Source organism: Gavia stellata, chromosome 31, assembly GCF_030936135.1.
Source record: "Gavia stellata isolate bGavSte3 chromosome 31, bGavSte3.hap2, whole genome shotgun sequence".
Taxonomy (NCBI): domain Eukaryota; kingdom Metazoa; phylum Chordata; class Aves; order Gaviiformes; family Gaviidae; genus Gavia; species Gavia stellata.
Genome location: NC_082624.1, coordinates 3,091,299 through 3,110,540, shown reverse-complemented (window position 1 = coordinate 3,110,540; position 19,242 = coordinate 3,091,299). Strand labels below are relative to the sequence as shown.

The following is a 19,242-nucleotide window of genomic DNA, read 5'->3' as shown; positions in this document are numbered from 1 at the left end:
ACTGCAAGTGGCTACATAGCCTGACCCTTACTTATAATCCCCTGTAAATTCACCCAAAAAGTCATGAACTACATAATATTAGTTCTTACAGACTGACATATTTCCCTGATCTTTCATGAGCCACATGGGGAAACAGTTTTCGCCTGATCTGAATGAAGAAGAAAAACAGTGATCCTAATCAACCGTTTACCCTTAGTGGCTTCCCTAAACAAATCTGGGAAAGAGCTTAAAGGCTTGGGAATATCCTCGACCCTGCTTGATGCACTGTAATAACCCTACCTAATTATACTGATATAAAAACTAATTGGAAAGATAGCAAATGTCAGGGTAAGATGCAAATTGTAGGGTGTTAATTGCTGAACAGGTGCTGGAATAGAATTAAATGAGCATCTTGATTAGGAGAGTGGAAAAAACAAATGTGGACCCCGAAATCAAGTTGGCCACGTGAATTATTTAGCAGCCTCCTTGTACCAGCAAAAGGTCATGTTGATGTGACCTCTGCTTTGTGATGGGTGGGCTGACAAAACAATAGTGAACTCCAGGAGAAAACATGGCTAGGAGAGAGATGAGACTATACAACATATGAAATGTTCAATGGGATAAGGGAGGAGCTTTTTTTATTGGTGGACTTCTAAGTGGATAACATGCTAGTAGAAAGTTTTCCATATGGATCACTGCAGTAATCCGGAGCCACTAGTCCTACAGCTAGAGGAGTCCCTGGCTGCAGGAGACCATCCAGGTATACCACTACCTGGTCCTCTTCTGACCTTGCAAGCACAGAAACAAGGTTGCTGCCATTTACAGCAAATATTTTGGGATATGAATGTTGGTCCAAACAAAAATGGACTAAAAGCCAGTTTTTGTATTTGCACAGAACTTAACAGGATTTTCATCCACAGCCAGAAGTTCTTCAGTGACACTACTATGGTAGTAAATTATTTTTCACACAGGCCCTCAGAAAGCCGTATCATGTTTCAGTTGCCACTGAATGACCAGAGAACAGATTAGATCAAATAGCATCAATTAGAACCAGCAGTCTAGAAATAAGAGACCCTCTCATTAGCAGTTATTATTTAGGGCATACGAGTAGAATACTTTTCACGAAGTATTTAATCCAGCTTCAGTCATCCCTAATTTTGAATCTGAGACTACTTTTTCTTGGTTAAAAAAAAAAATAGAATTTTGCAAGAGCATGCTGGGGGTAGAACAAGGTTTTATAAAAAAAAAAAAAACAAACTTGTCATTTTTTAAGACAGTTTCAACAAATGACAGAACCTAGTGAAATGTTTTGCCAATTAGGAGAAAAGTTATGAAGAATTCTGGAAACCAATTTTTAAAAAATTACCAAAAATATTTAAATGGTTATTCAAGTCAGTTCTATGAATTATTTGACGATGTGTCACATTGGTTCAAATAGCTGTGGCATAGGGAGAAAAGAGACCTTTTCCATTGAGTTCACTTAGTAAACAAACACATCTCAATGGATGGCAGCAATCACTATTAGGTGCTAGCTGAAATGATCGCATTATTTTAGGAGCGGGTAGAGACTCAGTCTAGAGCAGGGCTCCAGTCCATTAGGCACTGTACAAAGTCATAGTATAAAACCCCTGCATTGCAGAGCTTCCAATCTAAACAGAAACGATAGAGAAGGAACGACTGGAACACAAGAAAACAGGCCAGTTGTCCTGGACAGGCTTAAAGTATCAGGAACCTAAGAGACATCTTAAAATTAATACAGGCAAGAGCCCAATTTAAGGCTTTTAATACTGCCAGTGAAGGGCAGAGGACTCGCGGCATAAGAGCTAGATCTTAATTTTTTGCCACATACTAGCAAAGTACACTCGCTCTCTCTTTCCTTTTAAGTATTGCATTCCCCAATGTTCATGCAACACAGTGCACTGCAGTTGTCTCTAGACTAATTCTCCATTAAAAAAATTTCTACATATCAGACCCTTTTTGCAGAAGACAGAACTAAGGCAGAGTTCATACAGACAACAAGACATCGTTTCCAATATCATTCTGGCACCAGGTAATGGATGGTGTTAAGGCAGCGGGGAGAATATGGCCACCTGCGCTTTTGACAGTTCCTCAAGAGGAAAACTCACTTGCACAAGATGACAGCCTAAGTCAGTGACAAAAAAAGAGACACTGAGCATGAGAGTGCCAGCTCCCTTTTCCCCACCCAAACACTAGAAAATTCAATACAGATATCTGCAACAATGCCAAGTCATAAGAAAGGCATGTTTCTGCTCTAAGAAATGCAAGAAAGGGACTGTGCTTACAGTGCATGCTCTAAGGTGGGTCTGCACATGGATAAAGCTAACACACTGCAGTCAGAAAGGAACAGATACTATTTCAGAGGAAGATGAAACATTTTACACAGCTCTTCGGGGGCAAGGGGAGAAGCATGCTTAAGACTGAAAACTTAGATTTATGACACTAAGACCTGAAGTTCCCTTTGTATCTAGGGGATATGATACACCATGGGTGACAGGAGAATAGAGTGGGTACTGCATTGCAATGCTCAGTCTCCTGGGATAAAGACACCAATTCATTATCTGCACACCATCCTTCTTGAGGCCTCCACTGCTAGAGGAGGTAGCTGCCAATCATGTTCCATTCTGCAGACTTATATTTAGTGCTTGCAGTGTGGGCTAGAAGCAGCTGCAGGGAGAAACAGACTCAGTTAATTTTTCAAGTTCAGATCTATGTCTTAGAGAGGAAGGGCTGCAACTCAAATCAAGTTGTCTCTCCAATGACTTCAGCTTTAACTTTGCTGTTCAGGGCCACTATAGATATGCAGGGTATACCTGAAATGTTGTATCTGGGGCGGGGGAGAAAATGATGATGACAGAGAAACTCAATTCCTGTAGGGTTAAGCTGAGCAAAATCTTGGCAGTCTGTTAAAGTTCTGTAGGTACTGTACATGGGTATGATCACGGCTGTGCTGCAGGCCATCTTATACAGCTATGTAGAACTAGTAAGTTAACAACTATGCTGTACTGTTCTTTGCCAGTGCTGACACTGTCCCAAAACAGCTCATGAAACAGCTCTAGATTTCTTATATATAGAAAAATAATGTACATGAAAGATACAGGGGATTTTTTTAATTATTTTAAACCCTCATAGTAAAGCTTGCAGGAAGATAAAACTTATCCACACCTGCAGCTTACAGTAACGTTAATGGGAAGTCTTTCCCATGCCAGAGATTTGAAGTACAGAAATATTACTCAGTTCATAAAAACTCATTCAGAAGCTAGAAAATGCTAGAATTAAGATTAAAGAATAACTTTAATTTAAATCCTTTTTGACATACACAGTACAATCCTTAATTATATTATGATATAATTCCTCCCCAATGTGTCGGCATGTACCTCGCCCCCATCCCCATTTTTACGTGCTTCTTGCCTCTTCCCCAGCCTGCAGCTGAGCCCAACCTATTATCAGGTCCTAATCTTCCAGTCAAGACTCCTAGTCCAGTAAAGAATTCCTCACCAAACCTTAAAGCCTAGTTCTCTTAACCAGAAGTACCCTCTCCCCACACTGCAAGGAAGCCATCAAGAGGATGCTCCCAAACTACGCACAATATATATCCACAAGTGTTAACAGCCAAGCCTTAGCGGATATGAACTTTCTTAGCTGCATGACAATTAATATTAGCCAAGGAATCAGAATCCATACTGCTCTAAAATCAGCTTTGATGTATGCTAATAAAGAGCATTCATACGTTGTCTGCTTTTCTCTTGCTAAAGCAGTGCTCTCAAGTGGAGCAAAATAGCCCTCCAGTGTACGAGTGCAGAAAAAGACAGAACTTCACATATCTTCATATATAACATAAAGATAAATTTTGCCTATAAAATAAACCCTGAAGCTACAGAAGAAAAAAGGGAACACAGTCACATTACGCATCACAGAAATGGTTAAGGTCACTGCTTCTGAAGAGCAACTGTATTTTAGGCAAGTTATCAGGCAGGGCTACTATCCTGCTCGTGTTGTTTGGCTAAATAGAAAGAAACTGACAGGGATACTTTTTGAAGGCACCGAAGTAAAGCTAGAAAATGAGAGAACCAGATGTCTCTGAAGGAATGCTGGGAAATGCTTGAGATAAAGGAGAAGAAAAAAAAAAAAAAACCCCAACCCTTTAACCAAAACGTCCCAGAGGATTTTTTTTTTTTTTTTTTGAGGTTCTGTGTCAACAAGTGACACTGACACAACACTGTATACTTTTTCTCCCCTCTTTAGCAGAGGAATTTTGACTGACCAGATATTTTGTCAACATCAAGTAGAATGATTTATGCTGGCATGGATTCAACCTTAAAAGTCATCATTATTTTTTTTGCAAGGTACTGAGCACCCATGTTCCTAATGCAACTAGAAATTTGGAAAAACATCCCTATGTGAGTATTCACTCATACTCCAAATTAGTATCTAGCACAGTCTAGCTTGAAGACCCAGTGAAATTTCTAGGAGCTATAAATTCAAGGATCATTTAAAACTGTCCAAAATAAAAACTTAAGATAGATCCGTAAGATAAATGGCAGGTATGAAGGAGGCAGACATCTTCAGCTTTACCAATCATCCAAAACAGCACTTTTTGGTTTAGATTCATGTGAACATAAGAATCCTAAGTCTCATCTTTTCAAAAAAAGAAATTTCAAGGACTGTAGGCTCTTATGGAAAGTTTGCAAATGTGAAACAAACCAGAAGCCCAGAGGGGGATCTTAGCAGTTTCATTTTTCTTTTCAGGGCTTAGTTTCAACAAAATATTTACGTACATGCTTCTTGATGTTGATACTACACAATATCAAGTGCTAATTGCTTTGCTGAATCGGGACCCATTTGCTGAAATAGCTTTTTATCAGTGTTGCATAAGAAAACCTAACCGCATCTCTCCAAAAATAATTAAATCCAATTTGTATTGGCATCAACACTCTCGGCTTCAAGTCTAATTTCTTTATGCCATCAGCTAATTTCATCTGTTCACTGTGTACTGGCTTTCAACCGCTTTAAACACCTCTGTAATTACCCTCCCTATGCCACCTCTTTTCAAACACTCAATGATCTTCCTCTAAGATTTGGTTTTTCGAAAAAGAATGTGTGTCTATCTGGTTAATGCAAACGTACCTTGTGCAGTCGTGCTTTTGCAACATAGCTCTTGGGTACAGAGCCATAAGAGCAAGGCAATTATTTCTTTCCTTTCTGATACAAGCCTCTTGCACAGAGCTGCAAAGATCAAGACAAGGACCCAGCGGGAAAATATGGTAGCGGAAAACTTTTCCCCTGGAGCAATGGAACAGACCTAACTAGAGCAAGTGAACACCTACAATAATCAGGCTAAAAAACCGCCTTGGTGGTGCAGTCAGCAGCAACAATGGAAAGCATAAGAAGCGTGCAGAACTGATGGCACATCCTGTGGAGAAAGTTGACTAGTTCTTTGAGGGAAGCACCAGGAATAAAAGGGAAAGACTGCCAGAGGAGCAACTTCCTGTTAGGCTACAGAGCCTGAATCCTGAAAGGATTTGTGGTAATTGATGATATCACTTTAGTTTGCTTGGGATTCACATTTCCAATGAGAATAGTTACTCTACTTTTTTTTTTTTTCTTGAAAGGGATGAAAAATTCACAGAGCAGAATTTTCTGCCTTCATGCCAAAACCTGAGCAGAGGGGAAAAGGGCTCAGCATTCCACAGGCTGCAGAGCTGGAGTCACCTCGCTCACTAATCACCCCAGGCCATGGGGGTATGAAGTTATGACACGTTGAGCTGCAAAGTTTTATAACCCAGACTCTTCCAGCTCAATCACTGGGCTACTTTTTGAAAAATAAATTAATTGGTACTTAACTGAGTGTATTAAACTGGCATCACAGTATCTAAACACGTGAGCAAGAATGTTCTTTTCAGAAAAAGGTCAGCCTGTGTGGACTGACTCTGCTCTGCCTCAGCTAGATGTCAGCATACTCAAAACATCTTCTGTTGTTGACAGACACCATCAATGCCATTTAAATTGCCATCATGATTAGTACTACAGAATCACCTAGCGCTCCTAGCCAAGATGAAACTCTCCTCCTCCTTCCTTATCCCATTTTGCTTGCCAAACAGTCGTCAAAGGTCGTGCAATTAAACGTGCAATTTAACGAGGCGCATCAAGGTAGGTTAAGGGAGAAGTGATTTGCCCAAGTTTCTCTGCAGGCTACAGGAAAGGGAGTGCTGGAAATGGGCTTCAAACATCCTAACTTCCATCCCTAACTTCCCCCTTCCACTACAGCATACTTTGTTAAAACAAAGTGCTGGGTTTATAGCAGGTGTATGCCTCTGAGATAGGACCACAGAAGGCCATCTCCCCAATCTGATCTGTGAACACTGAATTTATAAAGCTGTAGCCTTCAGAGTCTGAATTTATATAGCCTGTTGCCCCAAATTCAGTCTTTCCTCTACATGACCTCTTTTTTAATTGATGAAGGCTTAGAGCAAGAGCTGAAAAGGAGGAGTTTTATGTACCAATTTCACTGATCGTTATGAGCTTCCTCTAACTCAGTCTTTTCATTTCATCTTGCTTTGGTGGAAAACCTAGGATAGGAATGGGTTAGGACAATTCCTAGAGTTTGCTAAAGGACCTTGAATAAACAGAGCAACAAGCAGCTTAAAAAAATACAGGCCAAAAAGAGGACATTGGACTACAGATTTTCTAAAATCAGTTAAAATTTCTCATCCTATTCTATTTCTCTTCCCCTTGGAGAAATAGTCATCTTACAAAAAACCTTACCTTGGAGTTCTGCTTACTGATTGGTAAGACGCTATGCCCTATGTAAAACTCTCTCTAAACAGCATTAATTTCCCTGAGAACAACTGCTCATGGACAGTAGAATGACTTTTATACATCACTGTAACAGAGCCTAAGCTGATGGGCACATTTTTATTGTCACTGACAGCTTTACTCCTTTTCCTAGCTGCAGGCTACCCTATCTTGGTACTCTGAGTGCAGTGCAACAGTGGAAGGAGAATCTGTGTAAGCTACTGCACTGCCATTTCCCACAGCCCACAGAAAGCTTCCCGCTGGATCAAATAAGAATAACAAGGTGTCTGTCAGGTTGATGCTGGACTGACAGTCCTAGATGGAGTTTCTACCCTACACATCTCCTGAAAGGTCCTAAGGAAAAACACAACACTGTTGGACAACACTGGGTTCAAACAGTAGACTGGCTAAACATGGGACAAAGCTCAGTTTTAAACACTCAAGGAATAAAGGTGCATGTGTACTTGGAGAATGATCAAGTGGCTTTAGACTCCGAATTTAAAATAATAATATAGCTCGATCTTCAAAGAGCAAGGGTAAAGGCTGCAAAAAAAACCTGGTGGAAAAATGTAAAGTTTTCTTTCCCAAATTGTAAGTCTTTTCTGGAAAAGCAGACTGTTTTTCAGTCCTTGTTTTTTGGTGGTGTCCCGTTACCCACCCCCCCCGTGAAAATACATTTTAAGTTCAGGTTAAAAATCTGATTTTCATTTTTTTAATTACCTCAATGAAAATCTTTTTGCTTGATGTAGTGCAATCTGGAAATGGAACATATTGAAAATGGCTCATAGTTGGACCTCAGAAAAAAGTTGGAGGCACCCAAAATTGCTAGTTGCTTTTGAAATTTTTTCTGCTAAAATATATATAACCATTTTCAGAATACTTCAATACAACCTCACTCCTGCTTCCGCTCAAAATAAAGGAAGTTTTGATGTCGATTTGCGCAAGATAAATCCCCAAACCCATAACGTACCATACAAATAGGAGCCCTGCTGGAATAAATAAAAAAAGCCCTTCAGCACGAGAAATGCCATCATCTGGTGGAATCAGCTTTATGCCATCTCCTGTCAGGTGTGACAGCGCTTGGGAGTTCATGAGAGGGGCAAGTGATTAAAAGCCACTGTAGGGCAATCAGTTGCCACTTCATTTTATTTTATTTTCTTGAAATAGCCTTTGTAGGAAAGATACAAACCCATGTAGGAAAGAGCAACTCCTTTTGCCTAATGGGTTCACAGTCACCGAGACTCAAATAAGCTGACTGCTTAGAAACAAGTCGGGAGCCATAGTAAAAGATAGAAAATTATTGCTTCCTGTCATGACCAAATATTAAACACAGCACACACCTAATGGCTCTATCACTCCCCAGGGAAGAAGCTTTATGAACAATAAAATCCCAGCAGACTTGCACTGTTTGGACTTAGAAGCCTCATTATAGGCTCACTGATCCAATACAATTTACAAGCTCAATGGACTCCACTTGAAAGAAAAGCCACCAAACATGGAGTTATTAATGGAACGCCCACGGAGAAATAAGCATTTATTTGTGAAGGAAATTAGCAGAGAAGAGGAGATGGAGAGGAAAGGAAAAAAAAGAAGGGGAAAAAAAAGAAAGATGGGTTGGATGACAGCAGCAGAGATCCAAATCAGAGAGGAAGATGGGAATATGCATTATACTTGCAGAGAGGAAATGCTGTTCCGGGACATGCTTACATGATCCAGCCTGGAACACACAAGACTTGGATTCCACTCCTCACTGTATCACACAAACCATGTCTCCTACGTGATCTTTCTTGGGCAAGTCATGTAAGCTCTTAACATCTTTAAAATTATGAGCCCATCTCCAACAGACTTAAGCAAGTTTCAGGTACACGTGAAATACTTTCGACCTCAACCTTGTCTTCATTTTACAAGGACTTTGGGTGATGTTCCGAGCCGGACAAATTATTTCATACCCTATCTGAAAGCAGGAAACACTATGCATTAATTGAGAGGCCTTCTTCAGGTGTGAAGCGCTCGCTTCAGAGAGGTTGAAATCCTGGGATGTTTACAGCGTAGAAAATATATGAGATCCCACCAGAAACAGATGGTGAAAGAAACACACAAGGAAAGGATGGGCAGAAACAAAAGGTTCAAAAGGAAAGCAAGAGGCAGTAACAAAAAAGGTTAGGGCAGATGAAGTGACAAGTCCATAAAACCAGGTCTAGACAGAGGCCGAGAGGAGTGCAAAAGTGCTAAGGAAGAGTATTTTAGGTCATAAATACACAGAGGATGCTTTCTTTAGGATGCAAATACTCTGAAATATTGGTATTTTCAATGGTGAGTGCAGATGGATCCAGGCAAACACAGAGCCATTTTCAAAAAGTTGAGTTGTAGAGATCCGATGTCGCACATTACTGCTCTACAGGCCCAGAGCTTCTTTCGTGCTGTTTGCGTAGTGAATTTATCCTCAGCTTCTATTCCCAGAGGTGCTTTAGTCCATGGGAAACTTTTATTCCATCCCCCTTCTCCACTACTACCAAATTCATTGGTTCTAATGGCTCATTACACTGCTATCGCACCTGTCCTTCTGAGATCCCTTATTATCAGCTGGCTGTGCAGCCATTTAACCACCTCACTTGCTGTTTAGGAGAACACAACACAAACTGGATCAAATTCTCCTTATTGCAGGGACAAAGCTTCAATTTAAAAGGGGACAAGGATTTTTCCACACTGTTTTTGAACTTTGCTCAAAACTTTGCCTTGCTCAGTCAGGATTCAGCCAGCCAGCACCATCAGTGTTTTTTATCTCAGCTAAAGCACAACTAATCTAACAAGATTGGAATTCATCCATGCTTGCTGTCCAAACTAAAGCATCATGGAAGCTTATCTGATTTATGCAGAATTGCTAAAATCCTTTGGGTCTTGTCTTCATTGGACTTATTTTCTTAAGGCTTCCAGGCAGTAGTAGAAATAGTCAGATTTTATTTCTTTAAATTATATAATATGTCTTTGCTCAGACTTAACGATGCTCCCCTTTACAGTTGTGAAACCAGAACACATGAAAACTATTCCAGTTACAGACTTAGTGGAACTAAACCAATCCATATTGCTTAACTTTCCCACCCATTACATTTTTACCCTCTAACATATCCAAAAAGACAAGGACTCCATTCGGAGGGCTCAGGTGAAGTGCTCAGGATAAAATGGCTGCACAGTCGCACAATGACAGCACATGGCTAGGAGCACACATGTGCAAAAAGCTAGTGGAAATGAAGTTCCAGTTCTGTTAGCTTCCTAATAAATCTGTGCTTGAAATCAGCAGTGATTTAAACTCATCTCATTTATTTTTTGCTTAGTTTCAGAAGCAGTAGCATCTTCAACCACAGCAGCAGCAACTAACAGTCTGGGGGGAGAGTAACTTTTTAAAACGCTCCAAAACAACCTCCATCCTAATGGCAACAGTTTTCCACATCATCATAGTATTTCCACACATCAGTTTTCAGCATATGTATCTTTGTGTTATAGTGAAAGCTAGAAAAGCACGCGCTTACACTTGTCTTACTGTTAAACAGAGACTATGTGAATGAATAGAAAAATACAGGGAGTCTGCAATGGAGAGAAAGGAGCAGAACCCAGGGCTTCCACAGTTCAAACTAGTTCCTTAACTACAAGTCCATTCTTCATTTCTCTAGCACACTCAGAGATCTTTAAGCTTCTTTTGACTCACCAGCTTGCTAGAAAATCTGTTGTCTGTTGACATGAAAAAAAAAAAATTTAAGTGACACAATCTAGTCTCCAGTTTACTCTATTTACAAGCTTTAAGTGATTGTATGCATCAAAGATTTCAAGATGCTTTGGACAGCAAACTAGTAAAGAAATTTTCTTTTTGCCTAATGGGGGGGGGGGGGGGGCAGAAAAAAACAAATTACGCACTGAAAGAACCACTTGTCAAACGGCTAGGATAGTGCACTTTAAGTTACTGACTCCCCACAAACATCCAGTCTACTAAAAAATTCATAAAGAGACAGATGGCACAACAGCAGCTCTTTGCAGGAGAGCAGGGTTTAGTAGCGAACAAAGGACTTTGACTCCCTAGGACAAGAGAAGAGATCATTGTGGGTTTTGGAGGCTTGGAAGGGGCGACTGGAGTGTGCGGGGAGCTGAGGAGGGCTGCATCTATCTGTGGCTCCTAGTTTCACCCCACAGCAGCAACAGATTTGAGACATTTATTCTACCTTGGCAGGCTTACAAGAAGCATGGAGAACAGAGTAGAACAAGAACAATCCAACTCTGCCATGTAGATGAAATCCTCCTTGCAGTAGAAACATGAAAAATAAAAACAAAGACTCCTATTCATGGCTCTGAAATCGCTTCCCACAGCTAGGTAATTGCCAACACTTTGTGTTAAGGAGGAAACTGAGGCATGGAGTTATGTTACTTGTTTAAAGCGACAGGGCAACTCAGTATCAGTGGGAATTTGATCCAGGCCTCTCCATTCATGCTGTTCTGCCTCTAAGCATTAGGAAATATCCTTATGCTGCCCAATGTTTTTTGGGATGAGCCTGAAAGGGAGATGGAAGGGGTAAAGTCCTTTTTAGGTGGCTGAGATTAAGAGAAAAGAAGGGGAGGGGGGGAACAACACACAACCAAAAACCACACACACGTACAAAAGTCTGTGCTTATTTCAAGCCAGATCCTTCAAAACCAAAAGATAATCTATATGTCCTTTTGCCTTTTTTAGGGAGAGGGAATTGGCAGGGGTGGGGAGGAACACAAGAAGATGTAAAGCCCAGTCCTATTAATGTGGACATCTCACTTTAACACACAGCATGGACACTATGGGGCATAGTCAGAATGTCTAAGCCTGGCAACAGCTGTCTCTCCTAAAGTGAGTTTTAGTGCTTGTGAAATGTGCCAGCCAGCCAGCCTGGGAGAATTCGGTCCTCTGTTTATCTATACAGCAGGTAGGGCATGCATATCAGCAGGAAAGAAAATCTCTATCCATGCCGCCCCATTTCTGCATTGAAGGCATGGACCCCTATGGCACAAGAACATAATCCAGTCTCTTCTGCTTCTTTATAGAGTTGCTAACAAGTTTGCCAGCTGTGTTCATGCTTTGGGGTTTTTCTTTAAAAATAATAATAATAAAAGCCTAAACGTTTACGGCATGTGTCAGCTAACTAATATTGTAGCTCACCACCTACTGAAACCACTGTGCCAAGTGCTCAGCTGGTTCAAGTCAATGTTAACACTGCTGACCCAGCTGCAGATCTGGCCCCATGCCTCCACCCACCAGTTAGAGCATGTCTCGACCCAAGGTAATGCTCCACACAACCCAGCAGTTCACTCAAATCCCATTCATCACTACAGCCACTGCCCCAGTAACAGTTGCAATAAAGAAAAGGTGGTAACAAAACACATTAGATTCTTTACAGGACAATTAGGAAGAGTTTAGGTTAACAGTAGGAGGAATTGAACCCAGGATCTCAGATTCTTAAAGCATCTGAGCTAAATGACCTCATTGCATCAGCTCAATGACAGCAGAGGACTCAAGAACCTCCACACAGCAAAACCATAAAGACAGCCAGCTACACACAGCGCAGAGCTTATGCTTGCATTTTGCAGTAGTGTTCCAAGTAATTTCCCTTGTAACAAAAAAGTAACAAAAAGTCTGTCCATCCCAGTTGCATTGTTTAATTGAATTGAGATGTTTCATTTGAATTACATAGAAATTCCTTTTGACTATTTATCTCTTACTGAAAGAAGAAAAAAAAAGGCAAATAAACTGTTCAACCGAAAAAGTCACCCAGTTCTCCCCAGTACCCTGGGGGCTTCAATTAGATCACAGCTTTAGTAAACTAGGTAAAGCACTAAGAGTAACAAGCGCACAAAATAACTTGCTCTAAAGAGCTTAAATCTTCAAGATACACAAAGAATAAAAAAAAGTTAAAATAAAATTATCATTCCCACTTGATGAATGGGGAATTTATATCCAAAACTATACAACTCACCTAAAATGAGAGAGAAAATCTGCAGTAAAATGAGGAATTAAATTCATTTGCAGTATCCACGATCTCTTAATCATAAGACCAAGTTTCTTTTTATTTGCATAACTGGCGTGGGAAAGGTAGCAAACTAAGTAGTTATAATATAGGTGTGACAAAATACAGCTTTCTTTTGGGAAGTATCATCTTCAAAGGAACAAGCTTCCCCCCTTCTATCTGAAAGCCACCCCAACCCATCCACTTCATATCCCTGCCTACGATTTCAACAAAGAAAGAAATGTTATGGAGTTATGTTTGTTTCTGCTTCTTGACGCCTGCAATAGCAGCATTGCAGGATTTGAGCTGTATCATTGCCTTTAAAACAGAGGCAGCATTCTGAAGTCAGATTCTGATCTGAGTTACACTGGAATTCTGACTGGGAACATTGCAGGAAGCTAAATACTCTAATGTAACCTACAGCTCTTTGTTGGTGGGAGAGGGTACACAGTAAATTTCAGTGAAGAAGCTCCCTTTCATACAGAAAAGTGCTAGTTTCCAAGAGTGAAGGGAAAAATAACTGCAAGGTCCTTAGGATCTAAATCTAGTCCCCAGAGCAAAGGTCACAGCAGAAATGTTTTATTCAGCATAAGAACTTTTGGAATTCATTCAAGGAGAAGAAAAAACCCAACAACAACAACATGGCTGACATTTTTTTCCCACTGAACTACTTCTTCCCTTTTAAACAGGAATACAAGTTTCCATGATTTGGCAAACACCAATGAATTGTGCCTCCCTACAGCAATAGACAGGTAAACCAACACAATAGTCTAAGCATCAGGCTCTGGAAGCATAAAAAGCAAGGAAGCGGGGAGAGAAACAAATAAAGGGGAAAACACGGTACTGCTGACGGAGTTATGTTCATTTGCAGCAACTTACAATGTAGTCCCTGAACTCGGCTAAATTTGGTGCATTGTTTAGTTCAGTGCAACACTGGATGGCAGGTTATAACCTCAACTGATTTGAATGCTTCATTAGTCTCATGAGGTTTGTAGCATGTATCTATGGCGTGGTCAGAAGTGTGCTATCATAGCATAGGCAGGCATACCAGATGCAGCCACTTAGTTAGCTCAGGCAAAAAAAGAAAAACAATAAAGTTGCAGTAGCACAAGCATTGGTGTATATCTCTACCCAGTAGCAATGCCTCTCCTTGCTTCTTCACCACCCTTAGAGGTACCCAAAGTACTTGTCCCCACAGCTGAGTACCATACAGAGCTTGCTTCATCTTGGACTCTAAACCCTTCTAAACCCCTGCAGTTCCTTTGCTGTTCAGGGAATCTGCTTGCCACGCACAGGCTGCTTGTACAGTAAAGCAGCTTAGAGATTAGTAACGTGGTGCCCTCCCAAATCCTTTATATTTGAGTAGGCCACTGGCTTTGTGGGAGTCGCAAATCACAGAACTTGCTAGACTTAAGTTATACTCAGCTCAACCTAAAACTGGTTCCATCTCTGCTCTCACACCTTGTGATAGTCACCCACTATAGCTTTGAAGATCTTTTCTATGCTGTACGATCAAACCATGTTTTAACCATGTAGGTCCACACACACATCTGGAATTACAATGCAGATGGCACCTCCTGCATGCCAGCCACAATTCTCTCACACACTCTTGCAGCAGGAGCAATGCATATTAATTAACCCAGGCCTAAAGGGAGAACCTAGCACCTTCAGACCACAAAGTTCTTCTCCGGGCTCCATCTTCCTTCTATTCTAATATTCTAAATAGTCTATTAAAAATTCTATTCTAAATGTATTTTTGTAATCTCTTCTCTCTCCATTTTACCTTTTTTTTCTTTTCCACTTTTCTAGAGACATGCTAGAATGTAACAGCTGCATTGTTAAATGACAAATTTTTACATTTACCTATCCTTTCAAACAATGAAAAAACACCTTCATTCCAATTACTATTTATTTTTAAAGAAAACCTGTACTTCATTTTAAACTAAGAAAAAACCCACCATGAAGCCAACACTGAACCAAAAAGTCTTACCATATTTATTGGCCTTCATGATTACAGACAGTTGCAAGCTGCATTTCAGAAATTATATTCCACTTGCTACCAAGTTCGTAAGCATAGATGTTTTCTTCTAAAGAAGCCATATAAAGACCCCCTACATAAATAAGAACACTGCTGCCCAGATTCCCAAGCTAGTTCAGAACGCACATGACTCTCCAGCAGAGTTTTCTGCTTGTTTGAAAGACAGAAAGATTAGCCCCACTGAATGTAGCTTGGGAGAGCGGGGCGTTTAGTTAAACTCCCAAGTAGTTGTACTTACTGCTGTGGAAATGTCTGAGGATGACAGACTAGACAATTAATTCCTCTGTGCACAGACACGTACAGCATAACTTTGTTATCATATTTGCATTACATGTGTTGATTAAGATGTAGTACACAGGATTATCCCTCACTCCTCAAACCTTGTTTAACTGGGTAAAATCATGGAATAGAAATAACTGTACGGAAGAGGGAGTCATTTGCTAGGTGCCACACTACTGATTAGTGGTAGAACAAGAAAAAAGATTTAGCTTCGAGTTCAGCTTCTATTCACCACATTGTTCACTAAACCATGCCACCTCCAGACAGCAGTGCAGATTTGTAATCATTTCTTTCCACTGTGGCCTAAATCTGATTCAGTGACTGCCCTTAAAACCAAGTGAAAACAGCTTTAATCAGGCTATATCCCTTATTTCGCTCATCTACCTTATTATTGCCCCTACCGAACTCCAGATTTCACTTGCAATTTGGAGACACACACACACACAGAGATGAAAGGGTACAACTGACATTTAACAATAAACTGCCAAACTGAACCTAGAGGATGCTTCCACGCGAACAGAATGCCTATAGGCAGAACAGCTATTGCTGTTAGCAGGAGAGCTACTAATAAAAGTTCTAGCCTTACAGCAAGTTAGGAAAGCCTAGGACTCATTGACCACACAGATGACTTGTGATGCACATTTTAGACACAGCTGTTAAAAAGAATAACCCTGTTCTTTCTAATAGTTTCACTTCCATTGCATTTTACATCAACAGATCTCAAATCCCCGCAGAAAGCATCAGAATCTTCATTTTGCATAAGAATGGACAGCTTGCTCAAGATGACAAATTCAGTTAGTGGTAGGAACTACCCCCTTCACGGTCTTAACTCAGAGGCTCGTACCCTGCCTTATGTCAGGCTGCTTCTCCAGCAGACAAGTTTCAGAAAATTCAGACTTCAGACTGGAAAGTTCCCAAATGCAGATTCATACCTAACATCAACACAGCCAAAAATAAGCTAGACATTTCGTAGAAAAGGTCAAGATGGCATATCTAGGACTTCTGCTTCTAGTCAGGACACTGCCCCTCACACCCAAACAGCCCAGTTTGCTGGAATTTCCAACTTTGACCCCAATCACAACTTGCAAGTACAAAATTAAAAGGGAAAACCATGGGGTAAAGGGAGTGGAAGAACCCCACCTCATCATCGAAGTTCCAAAATTATTTAGATTGACTCTGTGATGAAAAAAATGAAGGAAATAATTGTAGATCTTTACTCAAACCAGCTTGACCATTCTGAATGCCAAAGCAAAATTCACAAGTAATACTATGACAAATAATGCTTTTTAGAATGCAGATAGAACATGCCAGACACATACAGACATAAAAACTGAATCCACAATCAATCCTCTTCAGCATCAGCTCTCCACTGGCCCCTTGTAGCAACTGCTTCGGCGAAAAGAAACTCTTTAAACAGTTACTGTAGAATAATCTGGGGGGGAAAAGGTTTCTTCCTGACTTTTCCTTATTTACTGTTCTCCTTCTGGAGATCTTGGTTGTGTACTTCTTTTTGAAACAGCTCTGTCTTCTTATTTTTCCTTTCTGAATCTTGCTGAACTCCAGATCTCAAACAACACTTCGAGTCAGCGAGTTCCACAGGCTAGTTTTCCAAGCCTCCACAAATACTCACAATTTTTAATGTGCCAGTTCATGTTTTAAATGGGGAGAACAGCAGTTTGTTAAGTTATTTACCTAGAAACTGGCAAGCACAACCTAGACATGGATCTGAAACTGAGTAATATATGAAGCTGCTGTTCTACATAAAATTGCTCACAGTCCCCAAACCATCAGGTTTAATCCTGTCTAGTATGTTGCACTTCTGCCTTTACCCCTTCCTTCCACCACACATTTCTACAAAAATATTGTTATTTTGTTAAAGAATATTATTGAAGCTGCCAGGTTGCTCAAAGCTTTATCTGTCTCAGTAATCCAGTTGGATCATATCCCTGGTGAATAGAAAATATTCTAGATACATACAGGGAATATTTGGTCACAATGGAAGTGATACACAGAGAACTTAATTTAAAAAATAAGCAAACATCAACAATTTTGTCAAGGTAAACCCAGATGGACTAAAGCTAACCAACTCTTAGGCAGGCATTTTTCTAAAGAATCACAAAGCACAGATATCCCTGAATTGCAGACGCTGACAGATAACCATCAAGAAAGGCCCTCAGCTGCCTCAAAGCATACACAACAATTTGGAGTTGCTTTTGTGGGAAAACGAGAATTCGTTTCCTACCTGTCAATGATCACAGGGTCAGACGGAGTCTCATTTCTGTTGCCGCAACTTTTCTTCTCACAGCACCGACTAGCGAGAGAAAGAAAACCAAAATTAAAGAATGACTAGGATGGTTGATAGCAAAGCAACCAGCTAAAAGCCTTGTCTACAAACCTTCAGGACTTAATATATGCCTAGAAGAGTGACTGAGAAAATTCTGGCTAGGCTTTCCAGAAGGGAAAAGAACTAAGGGAACCGGGTACCCAAATCCTCGTTGATTCCAGCTGGAGTTTGGCACTTGGCTCCCTGTAGTCTTTTTTTAAATTCCCAGCCAAAAATGAACAGCAATATGGTCACACTTCAGACTAAGGCACTATTTATAAAAGCTTAATAAATGATTAACAGATGTCATAATGACATTACAGGTGTCAGTATCATGTGTTATGTATGGTTAAAAATCCATCAAAAGAAGGTGTTAGAACTGACTATAAGCAACCTACTGATTTGTTATATTGTAATAACCGATTCCTTGATTATAAAATATCTAGTAACAACAGAAACTGAACATACTGAGATCCTACTAAGGATCTGAAAAGATTTTTTCAGGTTGGCATTTCCTCTGTAAATCCCTTTGCAATTGTTTCAGGGACGATAAGCCCTGAAGATTAAGCATGTATTTACACACATTTTTATACTGTGTGGCCACAAACATGATTGTATAGAAATTAGAACTCTCTCTGAAGAGCTTACAACATAAAATATATTTATCTGACTTGGTAAGAAAATGCAAGATAATGCTCTCGCCTTCAGAAGCTTGCAGTAAGGTTCGTATTGCAGAATGATATCCGTGTTATGTCCACATCTATGCATGTGTGCATGCACACATATGCAAAGACAACTGTGTGTGTATGTATGTGTGCACATGCATGGGTGTGTACATATATACACAGATGTATCACAAGATGGTACAGAAGACTACAACCTACACTCAGGAACTGTTTTATGTTCTTCAGTCTCAGTGAATTAAACTTTCTTCAGGAAAGAAGAACAGAACCACTGCATTTCCTTCTCCCACTTTTAATAACTAATAAAAAAAAAAAAAAATCAAGAGACAGGGCGTTGTTTGATTTCCACTGACATACTCAGTGTATATGCTCCTTGCATATACACCAGCTGAGTACGAGAAGTTTAATAGACTTTAAAAACCGTCCTTGCTCTGAAATTCTCAATTTTAAACATTTGTAGCAAGATAGAAGTCTGTTAGAGGATTTAAGCTGTCTTGATGCTCAGATTGTTTCCACGGTTTTCCAACTAGGGAGCAATTCCAAGCAGAGAAATTTAGAAAAATTAAATAAAATGCTTGAATTCACTAAAGGGAGTACAAAATATGAAAGAGTAGCTCTTTTTCCTGAAATGCTTAATATTCAATTATAAATACCAAAAATAAGCATTTAGACAAAAAAAACTCTTTCAGATATGAAAAACGTCAAATGCGTGCATTTTCTCCTGAAGTTACAGTGTGTGCCAGGAACTTCCCATTTGCAAGTTGAAGTTGCCCAGCAAGATGAGATACAACTAGCAGATCTATTTGAATAGCAGCTCTAACCGTTTCTACATTTCTACATTCCCTTTGCCTCAAACCTGCACTTATTCATCGATGCTAGTCCTTTTAAAATAAAAGGATACACTAAATATTTAAAAATCCCTGGGGCAGACCCTCTAGCTGCTGTAAATTGTCATAGCTCCATCGACTTCAGTGAAGCTATGGTAATTCACACTAGCTAAGAATATCCCAACTTTGTTTTAAGTGCATCTTTTATGCATTTCACTGCCTAATGATTGTTTATAAAGAATTGCAGATTTTTGGACTAAAAGCCAAGATGCAAGATATTTAA

General features: G+C 40.0%; 1 protein-coding gene across 8 annotated transcripts in view; it reads right to left on the bottom strand.

The window, feature by feature from the left end:
* The window catches only part of EBF2 (EBF transcription factor 2), a 142,619-nt gene that overhangs the window by 114,292 nt on the left and 9,085 nt on the right, over positions 1 to 19,242 (bottom strand). For 7 of the 8 annotated variants that reach the window (XM_059831577.1, XM_059831582.1, XM_059831575.1 and 4 more), the window contains exon 6: positions 17,369 to 17,437. The exons of the other annotated variant lie outside the window; for it this stretch is intronic. In XM_059831577.1, the coding sequence (XP_059687560.1) occupies positions 17,369 to 17,437 (69 nt within the window). The remainder of the gene's footprint in view (positions 1 to 17,368; positions 17,438 to 19,242) is intronic. 8 annotated transcript variants of the gene reach the window in all.